Source organism: Agelaius phoeniceus, chromosome 4 (assembly GCF_051311805.1).
Source record: "Agelaius phoeniceus isolate bAgePho1 chromosome 4, bAgePho1.hap1, whole genome shotgun sequence".
Taxonomy (NCBI): Eukaryota; Metazoa; Chordata; class Aves; order Passeriformes; family Icteridae; genus Agelaius; species Agelaius phoeniceus.
The window spans coordinates 6,923,717-6,948,936 of record NC_135268.1 but is presented as its reverse complement, the minus strand read 5'-3'; the positions used below and the strand labels follow the sequence as shown (position 1 = coordinate 6,948,936).

At 36.5% G+C, this 25,220-nt stretch overlaps 1 protein-coding gene across 3 annotated transcripts in view; it reads right to left on the bottom strand.

Annotated features, from left to right (window-relative positions):
- Nucleotides 1–647: 647 nt before the first annotated feature.
- The window catches only part of PCDH10 (protocadherin 10), a 39,938-nt gene continuing 15,365 nt past the window's right edge, over nt 648–25,220 (bottom strand). The window contains exons 5-8 of one of the 3 annotated variants that reach the window (XM_077176772.1): nt 23,379–23,684; nt 9,969–10,064; nt 7,936–8,010; nt 648–5,666 (exon numbers count right to left, since the gene is read on the bottom strand). In XM_077176772.1, the coding sequence (XP_077032887.1) occupies nt 7,976–8,010; nt 9,969–10,064; nt 23,379–23,684 (437 nt within the window). In that variant the 3' untranslated portion in view covers nt 648–5,666; nt 7,936–7,975. The remainder of the gene's footprint in view (nt 5,667–7,935; nt 8,011–9,968; nt 10,065–23,378; nt 23,685–25,220) is intronic. The other 2 variants (XM_054633511.2, XM_077176774.1) reach the window with 2 other exon arrangements.

Genomic DNA, 25,220 nt, shown 5'->3' with positions numbered 1-25,220 from the left:
AAACTTCCTTTTGCTCTCCTTCATATCACTGCAACTTGGGCCACTACCTTTAATGGAATTAGGCTCTGATGCATATAAAATACAGCACAGTTTTGCAGCCTGAATGTTTGGATCCAAGATTTCTATAAATTAAGGTTGGTTTGGTTACATTCCCTTTATCATGCAGTGGTAAGGCTTTGTCATACAATACATTGCTCTCCAGGGTTAGTGCAAATCAAAGATGAGTTACCCAAAATATGCTTCTAAGCTGAGCATCAGATGAACTTCAAAGATTAAAGTGCCTGTATTTGAAAGCATTGTCTTTTCTTAAATGTTTGATTTAACTGTTTTTTCCATATTGTATGATATAGATCAATATTTCAGTATAAATTCACCTATTTGTCTCTCTTCCACAGTTATGGTAAACATTATCTCAATAGCACTTGCAATTTTTGATATCTTCTGCTTGCCTAAAGTGGTTACCATCCAGAGGACACTTTAATCAGTGCTGACACAGTGAACAAGAAAGCTTTAGCACAGCATCTTTCATCTTGACTCAGCAAGATTTCCAGCAGTTGCATTTATACAGTTTTTTGACAGGATGCTTCCTAAAAGTGAAGCGTTTGCCTTCTGGAGAGCTACACCCACAGAGATTTCATTTTTCTTGATGTCTGTCAATATCATGAACTTTATTAACAAATTCAGATTCAAAAACAATTTCAGTTCAAGAAATCTGTCCAAGTTAGTTCTTGCTTATTTCTTACATATGAGGATATCTACAAAAACACAGATGCTCAACAATGGATTGTAATGGCTGTGTATATTTGTTTATATATATATATATATATATATGTATCCATTTCTTAGAGACAAAATAAAATTAAGGAGGTCTTTAAGAAGAATTTGATCTATGATTGTAGGGATCAGTGCAAAGGATTTGACTCACAGTTTCAGAATTTGTCATAGCACAATATTATAATAAAGTCCTACTGGCTGTCTTTTACATTACTGCAAACAGAACAGAATAAACACCTTTCTACCCTTTATAGACACCTAATGCCAATTTTTTGCAATCAAATTGCAATAACTGAATGCATGTCAAAGATGATTATTTTGGCCCCTACACCTTTGTATAGGTTTTAATTCACAAGTCCAAATGCCATAAAACTTGAGACTAGAAGAACATGGAACAGTGGCGGGTTACGATCAGCTTTCTCCAGGTAAGACATACAAATATTTAACAGCCTTGCAAAATTGCAATTGCAATTTATCAGCCTAGGAAGACTATCTATTTATCCACCCTTTACCCTGAGGAATGATATTACTTTAAAAAAAGGATGAAAAAAAAACCCCTTCTATGAGCAGGTAACATTTTGGAAGTAAAAAAAAAAAAATGAGTTGTGTGCTTGATTGTGGGTTTAACACATGAAGAAGGGGCTGAATTTAATTCTTGAATGCAAAACTCCATTCTACACTAAGGAACAAGTCTTGTTTTGTAGTACCCTAACGTGTGTTTCTACCCTTTTGTTTACATTTACTGATAGGAGCTGTAAGGAAAAAAATCCCATGGCAACTTCCCAGAATTTGAACTATAGTTACACACACACACATACACACACACATGTATCTCCCTCACAACTATATAGAGGCTATAATGCAGGAATCTTTACAAATTGTATTTATCTGTGTATTTAATTTCACCTAATTTTGCAACAACACTAATGAAAAAAAAAACTATTTAAATTACTACACCTTGTTCCAGTAATTTAAGAATACGTTCATGGAAATACCTTCCCTCAATAGGCATGTTAGCAAAAACTTGCTTTAAAAAATTGAAATTCTATTTCAAGTAGTGAAATGTTAGTATTTCTAAGTTTTGGAAGAAACTGAAGTTTGATTTGGAAGAATTTGAATAGGCAAGCTGCTTAGAAATCTATTGCTACATATCTTAATCAGGAGTTTAAAAAAGAAAAAAAAAAGATTCACAGACCTGATTCCATATTGTTATCTTTTATAAGACCCTATCTTCTCTGCTTGAACTCTAATTTACTCCAAAGAGTTATTCTCACAGGCAGCTTGTTCTATTATGCTCATAAATGGTAAATTGAGACATTAAATATTGCTTCAAATAACTAATTGAAGGATAGAACATTCTTATCCCTACAGCTGTGCACAGATTAACCCCTCCAAAGCTCAGCATGCCCCACCAGGAACAGTACAGAACAACAGGACTGAGAGCCTTCTCTGTGCTTTTTCTCTGAGGCAGCTTTAATTACACTTATATCATCCCTTACAGGTGGTTTTTTGTTGTTTGTTTTTTTGGGTTTTTTTTGCACTGTCCTTGAAAACCTACAATGAGGAAGATGCCAAAACCTCCCTCATCTCAGTTTTATGGGCATCAATCTTTCCCCTTAATACCCAACCTAAACATTTCCTGACTACTTTCAGTTCACTGTTGGGTCCAACCTGCAGATGAGAGTCCTTCAATATTTGCATCACCTGTGCTCAGAGGAGGAGGCACACACACACTGGGAGAGGTCTGAAGGCATTCACAGACGTGCCCCTGCTCCCAGCAGTGTGATGGAATAATTGGGAGATGCTGAACAAGGCAATTTCAAAGGGAGGTGGCCACCTGCCCACTAAAACAAAGGAACAGGACAAACTGAGCCTCTGCACTGCCCAATTTGCCCTTCTCTTGGGACAGCAGCTATGTACTGGGATTTAATGCGTCCCAAGGCTTGTGCCAGCAAAGGTTAGTGCACCAAAACTCACAGGGAGCAAGGGAAATCAGCAGGAGCTACAGCTTCATCTCAAAAGCTCAGGCTGTAGTACTTCAATTCTTCCTTTTCCTTGACACTTCTGCATCCTACCATAACTCCTTTTAGGAGCTCTCTAGGATGAACTGAGTTCATCCCAGTGAACTCACAAGGATTTCTGTGTATATATGGACCAATGCCAATGATATTTAACATTAAATAAGAATAAAAAAATATTAATAATCTGTATGTATATCATACTTGATGGAAAAAGTTCAGTTTTGGAAATGAATGACAGGACATGATATGGTTAATAATTTTTGAAAAAAATAAAAAAAAATGGCATGCAAAATGTGAAGAGAGTTTCATTAAATAGAAACACTTTGGCTTTCCATGATATAGAAAGTTAAACAATTTCCTTTTCCTCCCAAAGACCAAAAAACAACCATAAATTACAATATATGTCTGTTAAAAACCGAATTAGAAACAGGTTTCAGAATGGCAAGGACTTTCTTGCTTTAAAAGCAGACACAAGAATCTAGCAATCTCCTTTAAATGGAATACTTGTCACAAATTCCATTGCTTTTCTTCATAAAATAAATGAAGCCTGTAGGCAACTAAAAGGTCTGCTACCTGGAGCAGGAGGAACATTTCACTGTTGGATTTGCTCAAATCAATAGCTATTGAAGTTGTTTGGGGGATTTTTGAATTAGGTTTTGTATAAAACACATTTTTAAAAGGATCTCATGAAACAATTTGTCGTTATACAAACGTGCTAGGCGTGCACATTAAAGTGTTTAATTAACATATTAAATTGTTTGGAATATTAAATTAACAACATCAGGGCCCAGTCCACTAGTTGTACAAAGAACTCGTGGAATTTGATCAGGAATGTTGGATTCCCTGTGTATATTTGGATCCACAGCAAGATGGCTTTCATACAGGTGATTTATATACTCCTATCTAATAGAAACTGCCATTAAAGAGAACAAAAAAAAAAAAAAACCCAGAACCAACAAACAAAAATGAGAAACCCAAATTCTATTACGACACAGCAGTGACCTCTCACACATTCATCCCATGGCAGCATTGGTGGGGACAACAGAATTCCAAAATAATGGCATGATCCAAATCCCACTGCAACCAATGAAACATTTGCTCTCGTTTTACTTAATATTGAATCATCAGAAGAGATTGGTTTGAATTTGGCTAGGCATTGGCTGACAACAAAGGTGTGCTCTCATTTGCTTTCATTAGTTGATGTATTAAAGTACAGTAAGGGAAAAAAAATCACAGCACAAAAAAAAAAAAAAAAGAAAAAAATTTTACTAGGTTTTTACATTTAGTAAATGGTACTTAAACTCCATGGACATGAAAGTAGTTTTAAACTTTACCTTCGAAATTTTACTTTTTTCAATATTTCATAGAAAAGAAACGCTCTAAGATACTGTTTCAGACCACAGAATTATTACAGAACATAAAGATTATATGCAAGGGCTTAATCCTTTTCCCAACAAAGATGGTGGCCAACACCATTTGAACTCCCGTGGGACAGGGGTCAGCTGAGAATGTGCCATGTTCCTAATTGGAAATCTCCTTTGTGATAAAAGAGTCTGGCATACACTTTGCCTTTGTAATTTGAATTCTATCGACAACTATTCCTAGCCACAAGAGAAATATTTTTAGGCAATATATTTGTATAGTTTCACAAAACTATGTTAAAGAGAGATGTGTGGGTGTTTGTGTGTGTGTGTATGTATTTATGTATGTATGTATGTATACATATTTATGAGCTTGGGATGATTTTCTTAAAATACTTAACTTCACTTACATTATATCTTACATTGCAAAATGTACAGACACCCAGTGTTCTTTTTAACAACATATACAGGTGAATTTATAGAGCCTTAGAAAAGGTTTTGTGATTCCAAATTAAAAACCATAGAAACACAATCAAAATAACGGAGAGTGGTTTATACCTCTGATAGTACATAGCGCTCATTGGGGTAATATTGACAGCTGCATCTTTGGCATTGAAAATTCCTTACAACTTTTTGGACAAAATGTTGTTGCTTACAGCTTTTTTTTTTTGTTTTTTTTTTTAAACAAGAAAAACAGGATCGACCAAAATACGAATTTTGGGGAAGTACTATTAAAGGTTTATTTTATTTTTGTTTTTAGCAAGGATAGCTTAGGAACCCTGAATTATCTTCTCGCTTTAGTGTATGGTGTAGACTGTATGAATCCATTTAAAAATCAACTAAGTTGTACCACGTTTTTCGGAAAATTATATATAATATAATATATATATATTTTATATTTATTTAGAAGCTTTGAAATAGTACAGTAAACACTTTGCAACACGGTGTATAAACTACAGAAATGTCTTTGATAATTTTGTGGGTCTTCAGATTAACAACATTTTTATGACCCACAGGTGAAAAGAACATGATCACAATCTCTCTTGTAAAGTTGGAATAGTTTGGGGAACACTTGAATCACACAAAAATAATATAAAACAGTCAAGTTTAAAACAGTGATATTGCATTTATAATGCACATCTCTTTTATCTGTACGATTGGCTTTTTGTGGTGAATATAAACATCTAAAGGGCTCAGTGACATTTTGGAGAGAGAAAGATATATAGTGCTGTAAACAGGCACACACTGATCAGAGAGGCAAGATCAGTTGCCTCTGAAGTTTCTACAGTTCTACACATTTCAACTCATTTCTCAGGCCTGCTGAGAGCAATTAGGTCCTATTGTTGGCCAGGATGTCTCCAACAGCACACAAATCCTTCAGTTACACAGAACTGGATGGCCAAGATAATGAAGTTGAAAGCTGATGCTTTTTGTTGGTCGACTTTCTTTTGTGCAAATCATGCTGCTTCAGGTAAGTCCTGTAGAAGTGACTAGCATATCCTTTTCCGTGCTGCAGGAAAGAAAGAAAGACACTTCTGAGAGGAACAAAAATAAAAAATCAGTCTCCAACAGTTCTTAGGTTTAGGGTTTCTTAGGGTGTAGAGAAACAATCAAAACTTGTCACAAACTGATGCTGGAAATTCCCATTATAGCAAACAGTTTAATGTTGATTCACTTTTCAGAGAAAGCCTCTTTTTGAGGCTTGATAGCCTGAATATCAAATTTCATAGGCTGTTTTATTATTCTGTCTAACTTGTCATGGCAAATATTCCAATGTGCCTGTACAGAGTCAGTATAAGGCAAATATTCAGACTTACAGGTGAAGTATTACTCGAATGTCACAGGCTAATTTTCCCCTAGTTCAGCTTGTTTTTTGAAGCAAGATCTAGAATGCCCCCTAAAATTCAGAAGCTAGTTTTCCTTCTCTTTCAAAGTGAACCATTATCCTCATCACTAAATGACCCTTCAGTCTGGTTTGACGGATGAAAAAAATGGTACATTAGTGCTACAATTCAAATTTCAGCACTTACTGTCAGGCTGAAAATTAACTCATGTTACACAGATGAAGAAGGTCAATGCATTAGCAAAGCCATATCCTAATCCACCAGCTGCAGTAGCTGTATTACCTCAAGACACTGGTTAATTTAACTGTAATTGGGAGCAAAAGTAACAAGTGATTTGTACCAGCATTCAGGAAGACCCCAGGTTAAATTCTGATCTCAGTCACACATTAAACCAACGAACTAACTCACTTACTCAAGTATTATAATTAGCATCAGCACCATTCTTATCTGGTAAAACTTAGAGTGATAAAATCAGGTGTTACCTTAGCTCCAAATCAACTAAATCCCTACCTGAAATTCAGTCTGCTTCTCTGTGTGAAGTTTTACAGCTGAAACAAAAAGGAATCTTAACTTTCAAATGAATCTTTCAATCAATGTACAGGTTGATGCTTGCGTGGTGACACATAAACACATCCAGTCTCCGTTCCATTTAACAGAAATATATACATTAGCCATAATTATTTCCTAGATATATATTCACCAGTAAAGGTATGAAATCGGGGTACTGTATCACAAGGAAGTTAGATTGGAAGTTAGATTACTTACAGGAAAATGTTACTGTGGGTGTTGGATGTTTGTCTAATCTAGCCTGGCTATGCTACAGGGTGCACACAGAAAAATGTGAAAAACATTTCTGCATAGGCTGTCTGTTCAACATACAGAAATTTGCCAGATGTGTTGTTAAAAATAAAACATCTAATAGACGAGGTTGTCAATGTTTCAGTTCTGTAGCAAATTAGTAGCAGAATTAGAAAGAATTTTTAAAAGCTTCTGCAAGATGTTTTTTAAACAATGCTTTTAAGAATAATGAGATCAGAACCTTCATGGTGCAGTGAATGATCAGATAAATCCAGTATCCAAATATCTTTTAAAGAGTATTTTTTTAATATTACAAGAAACAATCATTCCAGTAATGGTAGAAAAAATAACAAGACTTATATTGGATCTTTAAAACTTTTTTCCCAAAGTTCAGTCATAATTTCAGTTCTCTTGTAAATATTTAGGCATAGTTGTCTAGATTGGTGTCTGCCACTGAGGAACTCGTGCTGCACTACAGACACAGTAGGACTTTGCTGGGAGAAAGATAAGCAGAGATGCAGCTGGGGCAATCACTGCTTTTATGCAGCACCACTGCCCCTCTCCTGTCTGACACAGTGTACTGATGTGGCACCATCTTCCAGATAATGCAGAGACTGAGTTACTGGCTGCGTCTGGCCTTTTGCCATGTAAATTGATGCATTTGGAAATTTTTAATCTCCAGTTAACATGCTTATATTACAAAACAATCAAGCCCTTTTATAGCAATAACTAAATAGTATGCATTTAAGTTGCAGAACTACTGCAACTCTCCCCACCTACAAAAATTGTTGTACCAAATCTTAAAATATCCTCTGCCAACACATAAAAAGCATTGGATTTTAAAGGCAACTTTTGGCTGTTTTTCTGGTTCTGCACAGAAATTTATGTGCAAGCAAATCTCTGCATGTCTATACCAGTTTCCGTCTTTTTACAGATGGGGAATATAAATCAGAGAGGTTAAATGGAAAGGAGGGTGGACTCAACTTAAAAAAAGAGAGCAACGAAAGTTCTGACATCTGTTTCCAGTTCTCTGTGTGTGCATGCATGTGTGTTCATAAATAAGCTTTTAAATAACAAATACTAAGCCTCTCTGTATCACAATTTCTCCATCTGTAAAATGGGAATAATATTGCTTACCTATCTCCTAGAGGTGCAGGAAGGTTTAAATCACTATTCTTTATAATCCACTTTGAGATCCAGAGATGGCAAGTGCTATAGAAATGGAAGTATCACAGTCAGTGTAAGAGCTGGAACAAGAACACCATAATTTCTGGTGCCTAATATCTCCTCTGAGATCACAGCTCTCTCTTTCATCCCTATTTTACCACCTGTTCCAAACTCTCAAACTAGTACACAGGGAACCTTCAAGTCTGTGTGAGTATGGGTAGTCAGAAAAAAGGCTTTAGTCACAAGCAGTTCCGTAATTCTGATAATGTAATTTATACTAATGTAATTTATACTAATATATTCTAATATTATTTGAGGTGAGCAAGATGATTAAAGATTCACAAGCATTACAATTAAAATTCTTAGGGTACAGGATTTGTGCTGTATCAATCCTTCCTGGAACAACAAAGATTCTGAGCATTACGGTAAGAGTACTTAATGCATACAATTTATATGGAATAAAATAAAATAAGATAAAATAAAATATAAAATAAAATAAAATAAAATAAATAAAATAAGAACTGGCAAAAATATATTAAGATTCATTTGTTGCTCAAGACACCCTAATAAGCCTCCCATCCACAGTGAGCTAATTCTGTGTAGACTGATAAGGGAAGACATGTCAAGACATCAGTGGTAGTGGAACAGAAAAAGAAATTGAAAACACTAACACAATAAACTGGAAAGAGAAAGTAAAGTATGCAGTAATTATTCCTAGCTCATGGATCAGAAATGAACAGAAAATACTGTAAAGCCCTTGTCTCTTTAATAAATCTTCCTTTCACCCTGTTGCAAATCATCCTATTGCATCCAACTCGATGTTGGATTACTACTTTATAAACTGTGAGTACAGGCAGGAGCATTTCCTCTTATGGAAAAGCCTAGAAGGGATTGCCTGTGCTTGGAACACCTTCAAACTTTCAAAATCAAATTTTGCTGCTGCTTAGCAGTGCTAGCTAATCTAAAGGGGACAGAGAAAGGGCTCAGTGCTTCCCTCCACAGCTGGCAACCCAAGCAGCAAAAGAAAAACCCATACTATAAACTCATCCTATACCTTTTATAACCATTGTCACTTTCCCTCTGGACTGTATTTAAGAGCTCCATAAGCTCCCACAGCATTATTTCTGCTCTTAACAGAACAACTGCTGAGTCCCCCTACAAGTGCCAACAGCCTAAAGATCCAAAGGAACTTCTAGACAATAAAATTTCTGAAGAATATAAAAAACCAGGCATGCTGTTGCTGTTACAGATATACTCCTGATCCCCCTTCACTTAGGAGAAAGATGATATAAACCCCTTTTTTTTAAATCAAAAACCCCCTGCAACCGCAGAACAGGGGTAAAGACACTATGTAAACTCTTTTCTTGTTTCAGATCTGCATTCCTTAAGTTCAGACAATATCCAAGCAATATCTGCCTTCACACAGGCTCTTGTGCAAGCACTCAACTCACTGTCTTCTCTTGTGGGTGCCCTGTACAAACTGTGTGCCTCACCATGCCACACAGATCAAGCCTTCCCCACAGAATACAGCAAATGATGAAGGAGCACAGGGTGCTGTAACTTCCTGCATTTCACTCAGAAACAGCCCAGCTATTCTGGCTTCACTTGCAGTGAGCAATAATTTAAAAAAGGAGTTAATCACCTCATATGCATTACGGCAAGGTTGGTTGTAAATCTGCATTGTTAATTTTAACTGTCCTTCATATTTTGATGGTTTGCCTTACAGTCTACATCTTAACTGTAGCATATGAAACATGGCTCTTTACTAAGTTCCATCCAGAACCAGAAAATGATAATTCTGGTGATCAACCAACCAACCAGACTGCTCTAAATCCACCCAAGCAAATAGAGACCAAGACCTAAGCAGTGGTAGAATGTATTCTGTGAGAAATAACCTGGCTGCTCCTGTTAGCTTGGAGCTCAGATATCAGCAAGTATGGCTTTTTTGGAAAGAGGTCAACAAGTGAATGGGAATGCAGAGTAAACTGCCATAGCTCCCTCACCCTTCGTAGTGGTGCATCCAGGTAAAGGGTGAGACACACGGCTGGGGCTGGGGCTGGGGGATGGAGGATGGGGATTACTCTGCTGCCACCCATGTTCTGTGGATAAAAAAGCATTCCAGTCACTGCAAGTGTCAATTCAGTATATTTTGCAATCCATAAAGTCTTTTTTTTTTTATTTTTTATTTTAAAAGTGATCTATTACTTAAAGAAGTTTGCTAAAGCATCGCTAATAATCTTTTATGAATATTCCATTAATGGCATTATAAAAAGAGAGTGTCTCATCCAGGCCAATAAACTTTGGTACACAAATATAAAAGTAACATTTTGCTCATATATCTTTTCCTCATGAATTAGTTTAAGGGGAACTTTTTTCCTTTTCTTTCAAGGCTTTAGTGCAGTGATTTCGTTCTTCAAATCTGTATATTCTGTAGAGAAATCTTGGATAAAATACCTTGCATTCCAGATGCCCATGTTTAATTTTACACAATTAATGTGGGTTTAATTTTTTACACAATGTGGGTTTAATTTTTTACACAATTAATGTGGGTTTAATTTTACACAATTAATGTGATACTTTTGAACTCTGCATTATATCAAATAGTTCGGGGAGGGGAAAAGAAAAAGAAGAAAGATGGAACATACTTATTTTTGCATTTGAAAATATAGATAAATAATTAAATAAGCTCAAATCTCCCCTAATGTAAATGAGTCTGCTGGCTTTGGTGATCACTGTCTGTGTGCTTTAGGATGTGTCTGAAGGGCCCTGAAGGCCACTACAGGTGTTGGGTGACAATGAGACCACGTTCTGCCTGTTGAATTTTGGCATGTGACAACACAGGCAAGGCAGGAGAAGCTCCTGCACGTGAACCTGTCATTTGCCCCAGGGTAGAATTTCCCCCCCACCCCATAACAATATGGCATTCAGCATGGCTGAAATGTTCCTTCTGGCATCTGCAAAATCCTAGATATAAATATTGTTTCTAAAATAAACCGACAGCATTCGGACTGATGGGTACAATTACCCAGATTTCGTGTGAAACAAGAAAACCAATTGTGAGCACTGGGTCTTCAGGCTGTGAATAAATTAGAGTAGGCCAAAATGCAAAAGTTTTTATTGCTGCACTAAAAGTTTTCTGGAAACAGGCCTGATTTTAGCTAAATAAATAATCTCCACAGGCCATAAAAATAGTTTCTTCATTTGAGACTATATATTTACTTCTGGAACAAATATGATTATGGAAAAAAACCCCTGTCTTTTGTTTAAAGAAAACGATGTAACCACATATACTCTGCTTTTCTTTCTCCTTTCATTGAGTGCATAACATTTCCATGTCTATATTCATTTCAATCCGTTCAAGAAAGACAGATTCTCAACCATGCCAAAATTTGACAGTGCTGGATACTGCACTGACCATAATGCATTAAACCTGACAAGTAGTGTTACCTACTCCAGGAAAAGGGGGAGAGAGGTTTGTCCTTTGCACTTAAGCACAAAACTGCCACTTTTCAAATTTGAACATCATGTTCCAGACCAACATCAGATTATCATTATTTTTAGAAAAACATTTTTGACCAAATTGCTGATTTACACATATTGCCACTTCTTTTAGCTTTGAGATTGGAAAATACATACTTAAAAGGTATTTAGGTATTTTCAATGTTTAGAACACACAACTATTTTGTTATGGAAAGTGAGATGCCTGATACAAATGCTGACACATCATGACAGCCATTGAAATAATGTTTCTCTGGTGCTAATGGGTGATCTGAGATTTATTTGCTACCTGGACTTTGCTAATCCTCTGGAAAAGGAAAAAAAAAGGGGAAAAAACAGAAAAAAAAAAAAAAAAAAGCTTTTAAGAACAACTACCCAATTCCCAGTTCATGTAAGCAGTGACCTTAATCAACATGTGCTTTACATCAAGCACATGACTAAGAGGGATTGACTTTTGAATCAAGCCCTGGATTTTGTCATCAATGTTCTGCTGCACACAGGATACTTTCATGTGCATTTGATTTTCTGTTCTAAATGCAGAGAATTTTTCTTTTCCACCCCCAGCAACAGCCAGAGGCACAGTAGATGTCAGATTTGATTTATCTCTGGCTCTGATTATTTACTACCGAAACAATGCTTTTTAGTTACTACAACTCAGCAGAGAAAAGCACTAAGCTGTATTCTATAATGTACCATAAAAACACAAAAGACCATTTTTTTCCACAAGATACAGTGGGAATAAAGCTTCTTTGTCTTTCTGTACTATTATAACTATATTATCTACCTGAAAGCACTAAAGACAATGCATGACATCACCACGGAATATTTAAATTTGCAAGAGTTCTTATAATTATGTTCTGTGTTGTTAAGGCCTATTAAATAACTCCCAAATTACTCCTGGTGTATGTCAAACTTAAAGCACAGAGCATATTCCCTAAGAATATTTCCAAATTCTCTGTCAACAACTTATTCTACTTGCATACATGTTGTAGCACCAATTCACATTCTTTGCAACTCACTATAAGCTAACAATTTTGGTATCATGCTTAGTAAAACTCCTATTTGATTCCTTTCTTATTTTTTTAACAAAAATTGCTTATATGTATGTATGCAACAGTAATTTCTTCTCCTCAATCTTCTTTTCTTTTTCTCCATTTGTTTTTCTTCCTTGTTTTAAAAATTCACCATTTTTATTGCATTCTTACAAAATCTGCAGTACACATTTCCTTCAGCTGACAAGCCTGAAAATGAACATTTCAGTTTGAGGGTTAACCAATGCAGAACACATTAAAGGCCAGCTACAATGTGACTTAAAATTTTCAGAGCCCTGGGGAGAAGAGGAGGGATAGGAGCCATTCCTCCTAAATTGCTCATAAGTGCCTCAGTTCCCTATAGATTCCAGGGAGAAGCAGACATGTAGATCACCATTTGGTGGCCTTCAGAGGTGTCTAAATTATTCATGCAGGGTTTGGCCTGAAATAATTAAATTTACTTGTTCTTACATGAGGTAACATGCATTACAGCATTACATCAGCATCACACGATGAATTCCTATCCAATTTATCTTTGCCATGATGGTTTTTTTCCAACATTCCTCTTTCCTAGCAGGGATTAGCTGGCATTAGGACCTGACAAGTATGTTCCCACTCTTTTTCTGAATGTTTTATTCTCTTTTTTAAAGCACACTGCTTGTCATAAGCAGCACACACTCTGATTTCAGGGAGTCTTTCCCAGTTTACCAAGATAACACACTTAAGTGTAAGAAGCCTTGTCACAAGCCTTTCAAAACTTCTCTTTTTCAAAATCACATATTGGCTTGTTTCTATCCATAAATGAAGCTTGCCCATCACCATTCTTTAGAGTTAAGACTACCAGAATGGAATGATTTATGCCCACATCATTAAAATTTCTCAGCCATATCAAGCAATCTACGTGGGCCTCAGCACGTGAACAAATTCAATCTGCTTTCAGTTGTCGTCCCTGGCACCATGTCCCAGACTTTTTAGGGAAAAAAGCTGCTTGACACAGGTTAAAGACAGGCCAGAGAGTGTGAGAGTACAGACCATGACCTTCCAGTGGTGGAAAGGATCCTGTTTAATTCATCAGAGTAGCCATAAAGAAGCGTGGAAGTACAAAGCACACAGTCCTTTATCTCAAGTGGAGCAGAAAAAAAGTTATTACTGCATCTCATTTGTAAGGTAGAACTTTTTTAGATCTCAGTTCCTATCAATACCCACAGCTGTGTGCAGCTCTATTCAATTGTCATCTAAATTCCAATTGAGCATAAATGGATGTTAAATTAAAGCCCAAACAGTCAACTAAAAAAGTCACAAAGTGACAGAATTTTACTCTGACAAAAGATGAATTCACACTATCAGCATCTATAAAATCCCTTATGAATAAAGAAAGGTTGTGTTCAAGCAGTTTCATAATGGATCTTTTTCCAGGGCTGAAGGCAGCTGTGATGCTGAAGGTGAAAAAGATAAAGTCAGAAGACTCAGCTCACTTGCAAAACCAGGAGTCTGTCATCCCTGGACTTCTTTGGGGGATCTACTCTGCATCCTTTATTTTCCCTTTCTAAGCCACATTACTTCTGATGAGCTGTAAAAATGTCATGTAAAGTTACACCCTTTACACATATGAGATAGGTTCATGTGTATGCAAAAAATGCAGATTTACTCCTGCAAGTATTCATACACGCCTGTGATTTTTAGGCAGAATCTAGGAACCAAGTTCTGAAAATTTGCTTCTCCATGTCCACTGCATTTTCTTCAACCTATAAAGATCATTATCCTAACAAAGAAAGAACTCAAATTACCTCAGAAGAGTTTGGATTTTCTGTGAATCTACATCATATTTAGTTTTTCCAACAGGTATTGAAGTTAAAAATAATATTCTTCTTGTATCTCCTACTTCTTCTCCAAAAAGGTACCCAATACCTAATTTTTCATTTTTCTGACCTCGCCATGCTATGTTTCTAAAACAAATATATTCACAGCTACTTCCCAGCAGCAGTCATCAGACTACTAGCATGGAAATGTGGATTCTCAGTGGTTAATACACAAATAAAGCTGTTTACAGGCTAGCCAGACAAACAGCAACACCGATCCCTACAGCGTGCTTGTCCAAACGTGATAAACAGATGCACTGCTTCCCCATCTCACCGCTTATTTGTTGCACTCTTTAAATGCTTTTCCCTCTTTTTCCCACTTAGGTCAAGGCAAGAAAAAGGAAGAAAAAGGAAAGGCAAACCCTCTAAAAATTAAAGCAGTGGAAATGCCCATGGAAAATCACAGTTATTGTGTACAGGAAAAGACCCAAAGCGAGCATAATTGCCTCTGCTCTGCAGGCCAAGGAGTTCCTTGGGCAGAGGCACGCAGAGAGGAAAAGATTTGCTGTGCACAAACCCAGGATCAGGCACACATTCAATTCTCCAGCTCCTGACTGTCACAGCAAGGAGGTTTTGTACATTGGAGAACAGCATTTATTTATAATGAATAGAATTTTGCCTATCAAAAATAAATAACTTCAGTGCCTTTGAAAATTTTAACTGCAAACATCTCCATGCTTCCCAGAGGGATTCATGTCCCTAAGTGGCTAAATTGCTTTTGGCATAGGATTTAAATTGATGGGACAAAAGGCATTTTGGAATTTTAAACCAGCATAGCACACTAATCTTAAAAATTACTCTAAAGTTTCAAGCAAGCTTTCTGCTAGGTTTTTCAGACTTTGTCATACTCCACTGGTAGGAACACAGAAAATGGTATCTCATCATTTAAAAAGAAAAATCTCCACAGATGGTATATGCACAGCACACATAAGCACTGCCAAAATTGACCTAAATGAATAAATATAGCAGCAGTCTGAGATAGCTCAGATACACGAGACTTCTATGCATTCCAGTCAGAAGTGGCAAATACAGATTTTTACTGCCATTAGAGGAAAAAAAGCAGTTGAAATTCTGTATTTTTAGGACTAATTAAAAGTATAATTTTCTTTCAAATAAAACTCACTATTTTTTTTTCCTAACTTTTTCCAATTACTTTCCTCCACTGTAGCTGGAAAGCGCTCTAGAGTTATTTCAGATAAAAGACATTATGTAAACTCAAGGACAGGCACAGTTTTTAATCAGTATTTTGTACAGTGGCAGACACTGTTAATTTTTTTCCAAGACCACAGTTACACAAACAGATTGAAGCAAATAGTATTTAATAGCTATCACCTGTGCTTTAAAATTAAAAGAACACATATTTCACTTTCTTATATTATTTCCATAAAAATTGATTAAAATAATGTAATTTATAGGCTTTATTGGGCTACAGCCAAGTTTTCTTTGCTGCATTTATATATTCCTTTCTAATCTGGCTTTCTGAACTATCCATTTCCTTTCTATTGCTGCAATAATGCTCTGTAAGTGTTCTTCCCCTTGAGCAGGAGCTGCAAGAGGAATATATTCAGAAGAAGAACGTGAACCAGTCGTGAGTGTGAGATAAAAATACCTTTCAGAAGTTATGCAATAAACACTGAACAGTTGAATCATCAGAAGTGGTTTACTCAAGATCATAAAGAACCTACTATTATGAGTAAAAGTACATCAGAGTCTTGCTCTCCCTCAATTATATTGTAATTAGCGCACACGTTTAAGTTTTATTTCAGGTGTAGGAGGTTTCTTGTAAGATTTATTTACCTCACAGGGGTGATGTATCTGAAGTGGCAAACTTGAGCTATGAGGAAATAAACCTCAGCATTTCAAATACAGCAATTATGGGAATGCTCTACTAGACCTTTTAGAAAAGAAAAAAAAAATTCCATTAGGTTTCTTAGCATTATTAGATGGTGGCCCTTCAACTCATCCTCCGTTTCTGCTGAGCAATTTTGCACAAATCTGTGCAGAAATCAGAGCTGTGGCCTGTCCCAGGGATGAACCCCTGAATATAAGGGAGCTTCACTGTGGCAGGATATCCACATAGTTTTAACTCTTTTTGACCACAAAACTGTATTATTTACAAAGGAACAACTTTTTACTGTGCACACCAAACTTGTTTATTCATAAAACAAGTACATAAAACAATAAAAACATTTTGTTTCAAAAATTTTGTTTTGCACAACTTCTTTTAATCCAGCATGATGATGTTTTCTTCTTAGACCAAGAACTCCAATTTACTGGAGCTAATTTCTTGGGTTTTACTTCTGTGCCTTTTTACTTCAAGTGGGTGCAAAAATCACAAATTGAATTTATAAACCTATTAATGAAGGGATCAGACAGCTCACAAATTTATACCTGATCTGTATTAGAAATCACGTAGGCTAATTTTAAAAGCAAAAATGCAGGAAGGCCTCATTTTTTAAAATTAATCGAGTGTCCCATTCAAAAAAGCTCTTATTGATATTTATGTAAATGGAAAACTATTATGTCCATCACAGCTGTGATAAAACTACCCAAATAATTCCCAGAAATGAGGTGTAACTAAACAAATAAAAAATGAAAGAAATGTCTTCTTCCGTCATATTGACTGTACCAAAGTGTAATTTCTCTCTCCCTCTTTTATTTCTTGTTTTTTGGAAAGTTGTTTCCAGACAGTGAAGACTTCTTGCTTAAAACATCTTTTCAAATATTTATGCTAGACATCAGTAGAAAATGTTGTGTTACAAATCCTGGCATACAGAATTGGGCCTTTATGATCCCAACTAGTTCAAAATACACAATAAATATTTACATGCACTTTTTTTATTCCTTTGAAAAATAATCAAAGGATTCTGAGCCACTTCTTGTCATGGTATAAATACATGAACATTTTTCTCCTCTAGGTCATTTATTCTAATCTAATTCAGGGATGTGGATAATAACTATAAGTTAAACTGTGCTTTGTGTCAGCTCTGTGGTAGTTTATTTTAAATAAATTAATGGTCCAATTCATGAACAATGAACAACTGTTCAAGAAGAAAGGGATTCTTCCCCCTTTCCAATTCACCTTGCTTAGACACCAGCTCTTTGGGTAAGAGTCCAGCTTTTTTATCCTCTGTGTCCTAACTAACATGATAAAATCCTGATTCATACAGAAAATATGTTGATGGTGGTGGCAATACTTTCTATGATAATGATAGCTTTTCATCAGTGAGGATGAAAATGCCTGAGTGTATGTAGAAAATGTTGCAGAGCTAACAAGGGGGCTACTCTAGAACACAATCATTATTTCAGAATGTCTACCTGTATAAACACTGTTATTTCATGCAGGAAATTGTGCCCTTATGTAGTTTATTTCAACCTGCCTTCAAAGGAGATTAAGCTTTGCCAAAGTAATTTTTTTTAGAGCAAAATAAGCATTTCTACATAGAAAGTTCAGGTGTTATGGCAATTTTTGACTGCTTTTGTATAGTGAAAAAATCCAAACCCTTTAATAGGAAGAAAAATTATTCTGTTGCTAATGTCAGTATGAAACTTCAGGAAAGCTCTAAAGCATTATAAAATTATTGCCCATCTAGAGTGAACCAGAAATTATATTTAAAAAAAAATGAAAGCTATTTCTTCTTAATTATAGACCAAAATACTCCTGAGGTAGATTTAATGGTGCTGTTTCCACTGCTATCATGTCAGGACCTTGTTCAAAGTATTATAAATAGAGCAGAATCAGACTGATCAGGTATTCATTGTGGAGATAGTCTCTGTTATATATCCTACAGAATCTGGTCCAACTGATTTTGAATCTTGGATTAGGGATTTTGGGAACTCTAGCTATATATTTATAAAAACAATGGCTAATATAACCACCACTGAAAGCAAAAAATGCTGTAAATGGTTAGAATTGAAAGCATAGGAATTCTTTAAAAGCTACATTTTATTTTCCTCACCAGTGTTATTTCACTTATTTTCTCTGGTGAAGTTCAGAATTTCTTTCATGTTTTATGAACATTCAAGTCATTATGAAAATTTCTTAACTGTCTGCAGAAATGCACTGTTCAAACCACGTGGATGAACAACAAGTACTAAGTGCTAGTTGCACAGTAAGAAAATTATGTGAGTTAGGAGAATTCTGGAGTCACTCTATGAGGAGACTATTTTCAAAAATCCTACAATTTACTGATCCAATCATAACTTTGTAATTTTTACTCATAGCAATTACATAAAACTTACAGAAATAAATATATTCTTCAAAATATATTAAGTACTTAGAAATCTACTTACATTACATCTCATTCAGAATAATACATAGAATATGAATGTTTATGTGGAAATTGGTGTATGAGTAAGTCCAACGGCTTAAGTGAAAATTGGATGATGGAAAAAAAAAGAAAATATGAGATTTTTATACTTTTCTACATAACAATTTGTAATACAGCTGCTGTTTTCACTTAACCAAGCAATAGCCTAAACCTCCAACCGCAAAGACCCAAATACCCAAATTCCCACTATATGGAGCCTTCAGCTTCAATCATGCTGCACAAGTTCAACAGGTTACTGCAATTTATGTCAAATTGGTATCATTTTATCAAATGTGTGCGATCTATGTGTATTTTATCAAGTGTGTAAGGTGCACGATCCAATGTGGATGATCAGCTCATGACCCTGTTGCCCTGCAGCTCTTTCTCTGCCTCGCTGCTCCCTTGCTGTTGAGCCCAGCAAACAAAAGCACACAGTTTACTTCCCCAGTTCTCATGCAGCCTCCTTCACTTCCCATCCCTATCGTGGCTTGCCTACATTAATTAGTTGCAAGCTTTTGATATGACTTTGCAGAGTTATTTTCAGTATTGTTGCTGCTATGCCATGTGTTTCTATGGAATGAATAGACTGTCTAGAGGAACACAGTGACACGATCTGTGTAGGGGTTTTGTAGCACTTTTTTCAGTGTATTTTCAATTCAATTCCCCTTTTTACAACCTGGTATTTTATTTCCTTCTTGCTGGCTCTGTGCATTGTGGGAAACTTCTGAGGGAACTATTCCACGGTCTTTTTTTTTTTTTCCTAAGGATGAATTCAAATTTCTCGTGCTAACATGCACCGCCACCTTGATCTTTCTGAAGGTTCTGCACTGAATGAGCACATTGGAGGAATCCCAGAGCAGACACACTCCTGTGGCACCATGAAAGCCCCACCTAGAGCTACCAGCTAACCTCTGGAGCCACTGACTAAGGGCACAGCCCCATGGAGTGAGCTCCTCAGCATTCCCAGTGTGCTGGCAGGGCTCTGCAGCTCTCCATTCCAGAGCCAGGGACCTGGGAAGGAGATGAGGTTTGCCCACATTTCACTGCACATCAGGGGTATGTGCTACTTGAGAGCCAGTGCTCCCAAACCCCTTCATGACATTTGCAGACACTTCCCTCTTTTTCTGGTTGCTGTTTCTAGATAATTATTTTTTTTAAACTCCCTGGATTTCTGCATAAACGCTTGGGGGACTCTGCTTCTGCAGAGTAAATGGAACATTTACCCCCAAGTAAATGGAACATTTTATCCTCATGATTTTTTCCTCTTAGGCACAGTCTGGTAAGGCTTTGACCTATGACAACACTTGATTATTTTAGGAGCTTCTTCTACTACACAGAAGCTGTGCTAAAGGGTTTTTTTCTGACAGTTCAAATACACTCTATTGATTAATTCTCACTCTATCAAAATTCTAATAGATTGACAATCTTCCTGCATTACTTTCCTGGTCAGATGCCAGCTGCCTTGTTCCTAAAACCCCTAAATTACAAATGTATGTCCTATGCTGAGGCTTCTCATCGGTCTTTAATTTACAATGTTTTCTAGTACATTTTTAAGTGACAAACACAACTCCTGACATTCTTTGGTTACTAGCTCTTGTTAGAAGAGCTGAAAATTAACAAAACACATAATCCACTGACTCCTTTCTATTTATTTTAGTCAATTTTTTCAACAACATCCTCTTCCATTTTTCACACATTTATTTAAAATGGTTACCTGGGATGGGTGCCTTCCTAGATGTGCCTGCCTTTCTCTGTCCCTCCTTGGGTAAATACAAATGCAAAGACACAGTTTAGAATCCCTGCCACATCCTTGTCCTCACTAACTGCAGCTCAAGAGACTCACCAGTTCTCCCCTACCTTACTACACCTGGTATTTTGAAGTTGTCTATATTGTTTGCATCCCTTTGGCTATTTTGCTCTAAGGTGTCCCTTTTGTGTTCACTAATTACTATCCTCAAAGTCACTAGTGAGAATTTCTGCTCTTTTCTGATCATTTGTTGAGAATCTTTCTTTTTTTTTTTAAGACACCTTTTAAATTCAAATAGTTTTTGCATTCTGCAATACACTTTTTATTCTTAGCTGCTCACATGTTTATCATGTGACCATTTTCAAACATGCTTCAACTTTTTATAGTGTTTTTGCTTAATATGAGTGTTGTGATTCACACATATCTCTTTTAAAAAGTCATTCTGCTGGCAAACTGATTTTGACATGGTCTTCTGTGTTAAGAAGTTGAATTTAATTTTTTTTTTAATTGCAATTACCTGGTGAATCAAATAAGGCTCCTTCTTAAATCAACTTCCTCTTATATACTTTTCTTCATTTATTTAATACATTATTAATAATAAATTATTTACTCATTTCTACAACTACTGCTTACTTTGTTCTTGTTGTTCCTGTTCTTTGCTATAAAATTATAGTCTAAAATACAAAAAAAAGAAAAAAAACCACAAAACAAAACCCAAAAAAATCCCTCACCAAAATAAGGGAAAATAAACCAGAGAAGCATTACTCTTGTTTTGTAGAAATTTTAGTTTTGAGGTTCAAGGAAAAAAAGCAAAACAATCTGGATTCTCAAGCGTGGATTATGTAATAACACTCATTTATATTGGTTACTTCTGATATTTTACTTCCAATTTTTTATGCCCTTGTGCCAGGAAAGTGCAAGATGTAGATCAATGTCTCTATGTAAAGACATTGTTCAACAAAACTACTTATGCTAGTGTAACAAAATTTAAAATCTCTAAATTATCAATAAAACAAGTATGACATTGCTATTTGAAATTAAACTCCCAGGCCTGGAACAAATTAGAGCAGAACTACCATTGTGGTGTCATCAGATAACAATCATCACTGCAACATCCATACTGCACCAGAACCCGGTTGTGGTTGGACCATCTAAAGATGCTACCAAACCTGTTAAATTAAAATTAGCTGAGGTGACAGTGATGAAATCAATGCTGCTAGATTGTGCCTTAGTGCTGAAGAATATTTTGTAGAAATAAATGATGAAAGATCAGTTCAGCAAAGACTGAAATTTGTTAGGCCGTACTGAAATTTCCCACCAATCTTTAGAATATGACTGGATGATTGGCACATGACATTTTAGCCCAAAATAAGTAATTGAGCCACAAAATAAGCTGATTGTCTCAGGACAGGTTTTTAGGAAGAGCTTTCACAGATCAGAACTGATAGCCAAATATAAAGTTGTCAGTAAAGTGAATCTAAAGAGAAGAGTGGTAAAAAGACCTCTCCTAAATGAATGAAAATACCAGGACAGCCAATTTAGAAGGGAGAACTGTGCTAAGAATGATCTGTACCAAAGATCTTCACATATCAGGACTGCCAGCACACCACCCCTCAAAACAACTAAATGCTTTAGGAAAATAAATAAATTAATACCATTCAGACAGATTCTTTTCTCTTTTATCCCCAATCTGCTGTCCTAAAAGACCTCTGTTGCTTTAAAACAGGGTCAATATTGCAGTGTTAATGTCTTTGGCTTATTTGGATGAGATAAACATCATAAATTCTCAAAGTCAAGGAAATTACAGTCTCTAATAAAATACAGAATGCATCAAATGGAATGAAAAAGACATATTAGATCAAAGTGCTATTCAAGGGTTCTACAGCTGGCTCAGACTCCAAAAGGAATTATAAAGGTCTCTGAGATCTATCACACTCTTTCATACCACATAACCATAGTCAAAAGGTGACTAAAGAAAGAGGCAAGATTTTGGAATGAGACAGAAGGCACAGAGGAGCACTGACAAGAGTCAATAATATGTAGGCTGAAAGATGATCAGACTGAAGGCCCTTCCTTCCAAACTATGAAAACAGCTACTTCAAAATAATATACATACTGCTTACTCACAAGACACTTCTCAGTTACAGAAAGAAACTCCTAGAAGCTCTCTCAATTTAACTCCAGTCATAGAAAACACTAGCCTGGCAACACCAACGTTTAAACCATCTACTGAAGAAAAGTTTGGAAATAATCTAGCATCAGAAAACAAAATTGAGTGACTCCCCTGTGGCACTCACATTCTCTGAAAAAATCCCTTCGCCCAGGATTTTTCTCCTGGGAAGCTGAGAGGACTCAGAGAAAAGGAAAACAATTCTTATCTCATTTGCTTCTCCTGTGTTTTGCTCATGTGGAATGTGTTTGGATATTGTTTACCCACAGGTGATTGCCTGATTGGTTTCTGGTGTGAGTTGTTTTGACTCTTTGCCCAATTGGGGCCAAGCTGTATTGGGACTTTAGCAAAAGTCACGAGTTTTCATTATTATCTTTTTAGCATTGAGTAAGTATCCTTTCTGTATTCTTTAGTATAGTTAGTATAGTATTCTTTAATATAATATAGTATCATAAAGTAATAAATTAGCCTTCTGAGAATATGGAGTAATTGGAGTATGGATTCATCATTCCTGCCTTCATCAGGGCAACCCTGCAAACACAGTAACTCCCCCACTAATATTAGCTGACACTTTTGTTGCTGACAATGATGTCACACTAAAAACAAGCAAGATTTTGTCTTTTTTTTTAAAAAGCACTGAACAATGCCTTCTTCACTGGTGCCTGAATCCAATAGAAGTCATCTCCCCCCCCATTCCTAAGATTGTGCCTGTATTATTCCTAGCATGAAAAGCAGAAAGAGCTAATTTTTGCTCCAGCAAAGGGAACTCTTCCAGAGAGCTTTTTGAGCAGTACTTACTCAAATATGGTGGTTTGTAAGGCGCTCGTGTATTAGACAGCAGTCCATCGAACTCCTTCCTCTCCAGACTGTTGTGAAGGGCCTTCTCTTTGCCAAAGGTAGAGAAGGACCTTTCTGCCCCGGGCTGGGCTTCTGGTGTTTCAAACACTTCAGTGTCTGGAACGGAGTCCATGCCAGGTACGTGCAGATTGCTGCGGTAATCTGCAGCTTGGCGTCCATCGGATGGAACAAAGGAAGGCATCCAGCACCGATCCGAGTGGCCCAGTGCTTTACATTCCTCTGTGCAGTTGGAGAAGAGATCCATGCCTGCAAGCATGAAAGAAAAAGAAACTACAGATATAAGCTTCAGCATCGTGAACAGCTGCTGACAGACAAGAAAGATTATGCCAAGGAAAGAGAAGCGGAAAGAGAAATGCCGTAAGAACTTCTTCCGCTAGTTTCATCTCCTCAACAACAACACGAAAAAAATCTAGCTGTCCAGTCTTCAGAAGTCAAAGACACCCTGTAACAAGCATAAATAAATGCCAGAATGTCACACACAGACACAAAAATACCACAAGAAGAGTATCAGTGGTTCTTATAAAATCCCTTGCAGATCTCCCTATTTAGAACCCATTCCTACAAAGTTCAATTCTGCTTGTAGGTTGATGTCTGTGGTTCACTGGTTGAAAATACCTGCTTAAGAACATGCAGGAATTGTTTCTACATAAATGCGTCTCTGACCAAAGAAATTGAAAGTCTGGATTTAGAAATCACAGATTTCAGTTATGAAATGAAACCTTAATGAGTCCTATAAAAGAACTATCTGTGCATACATCAGTATACAGATGGAGCCTATTGATATTAAAAGCAGATGTTACAAAGTAGGAATGGAGCTTTCAAGCGATCAGGAGAGCTTATTCAATCATTACATCACTTTTTCAGAGACAGTTTTCATTGCTGCTGCAGTAGACCTTGCTATTATCAAGTCATCCAAGAAATGGGACAGAACCCTGTAATAAAATACTGCAATTAGCAGTACAAAGGCAACTGCAGTCCAGTGTGATGTGGCTGTGGATACTATTGAAAAAATTGTTAATGCTTCCCCTATATAAGCAAACAATTATCCATGCCAACACCAAACTGTTTGCTTACAAATCCTTTAATGCTATTAAGATCTCAAATGACAAGCTATGCTGCTTTTGACCACTTTCAGATCAGCCTTCCAAAGGAATATTTCCTGGCTAAGAGTCACGAAGTCATTGGATTATACTTGAGAGGAATGGTGTATGAAATCACAGGGACAGAGTTAAAATAAACACAGCATCTGCAAGTTGGTTTGTCCTGCTTTTGGGTAGGACAGAGTTCATTTTCTTCCTAGTAGTTGGTACTAGTGCTGTGTTTTGGATTTAATATGAGAATAATGTTGGTAACACATTAATTCTTTGGTAGCTACTCAGTAGATCAGGGACATTTCAGTGTCCCATGCTCTGCCAGTGAGGAAATGCACAAGAAGCTGAAGGGGAGCATGGCCAGGACAGCTGATGTGAGCTGGCCAAAGGGCCATTCCACACCAGAGAGCATCATGCCCACTATATAAACTGGGAGAAGGCATGGAGGGGCCAATCACCGCTCAGTGCCTGGTGAGCAACTGTAGTGTGCATCATTGCTCTGTCTTCAATTTCATTCCTCTCTCTTTCTCCATTTTGTTATTATTACCTTTATTTTAATTATTAAGCTATTCTTATCTCAGCCCACAACTTCACTTTTTTCTGATTCCCCTTTCCATCCTAGGAGAATGAGCAAGCAAGTGTGTGGTGCTTAGCTGCTGTTTGGGTTAAACCAATACAATCTTCAACATCA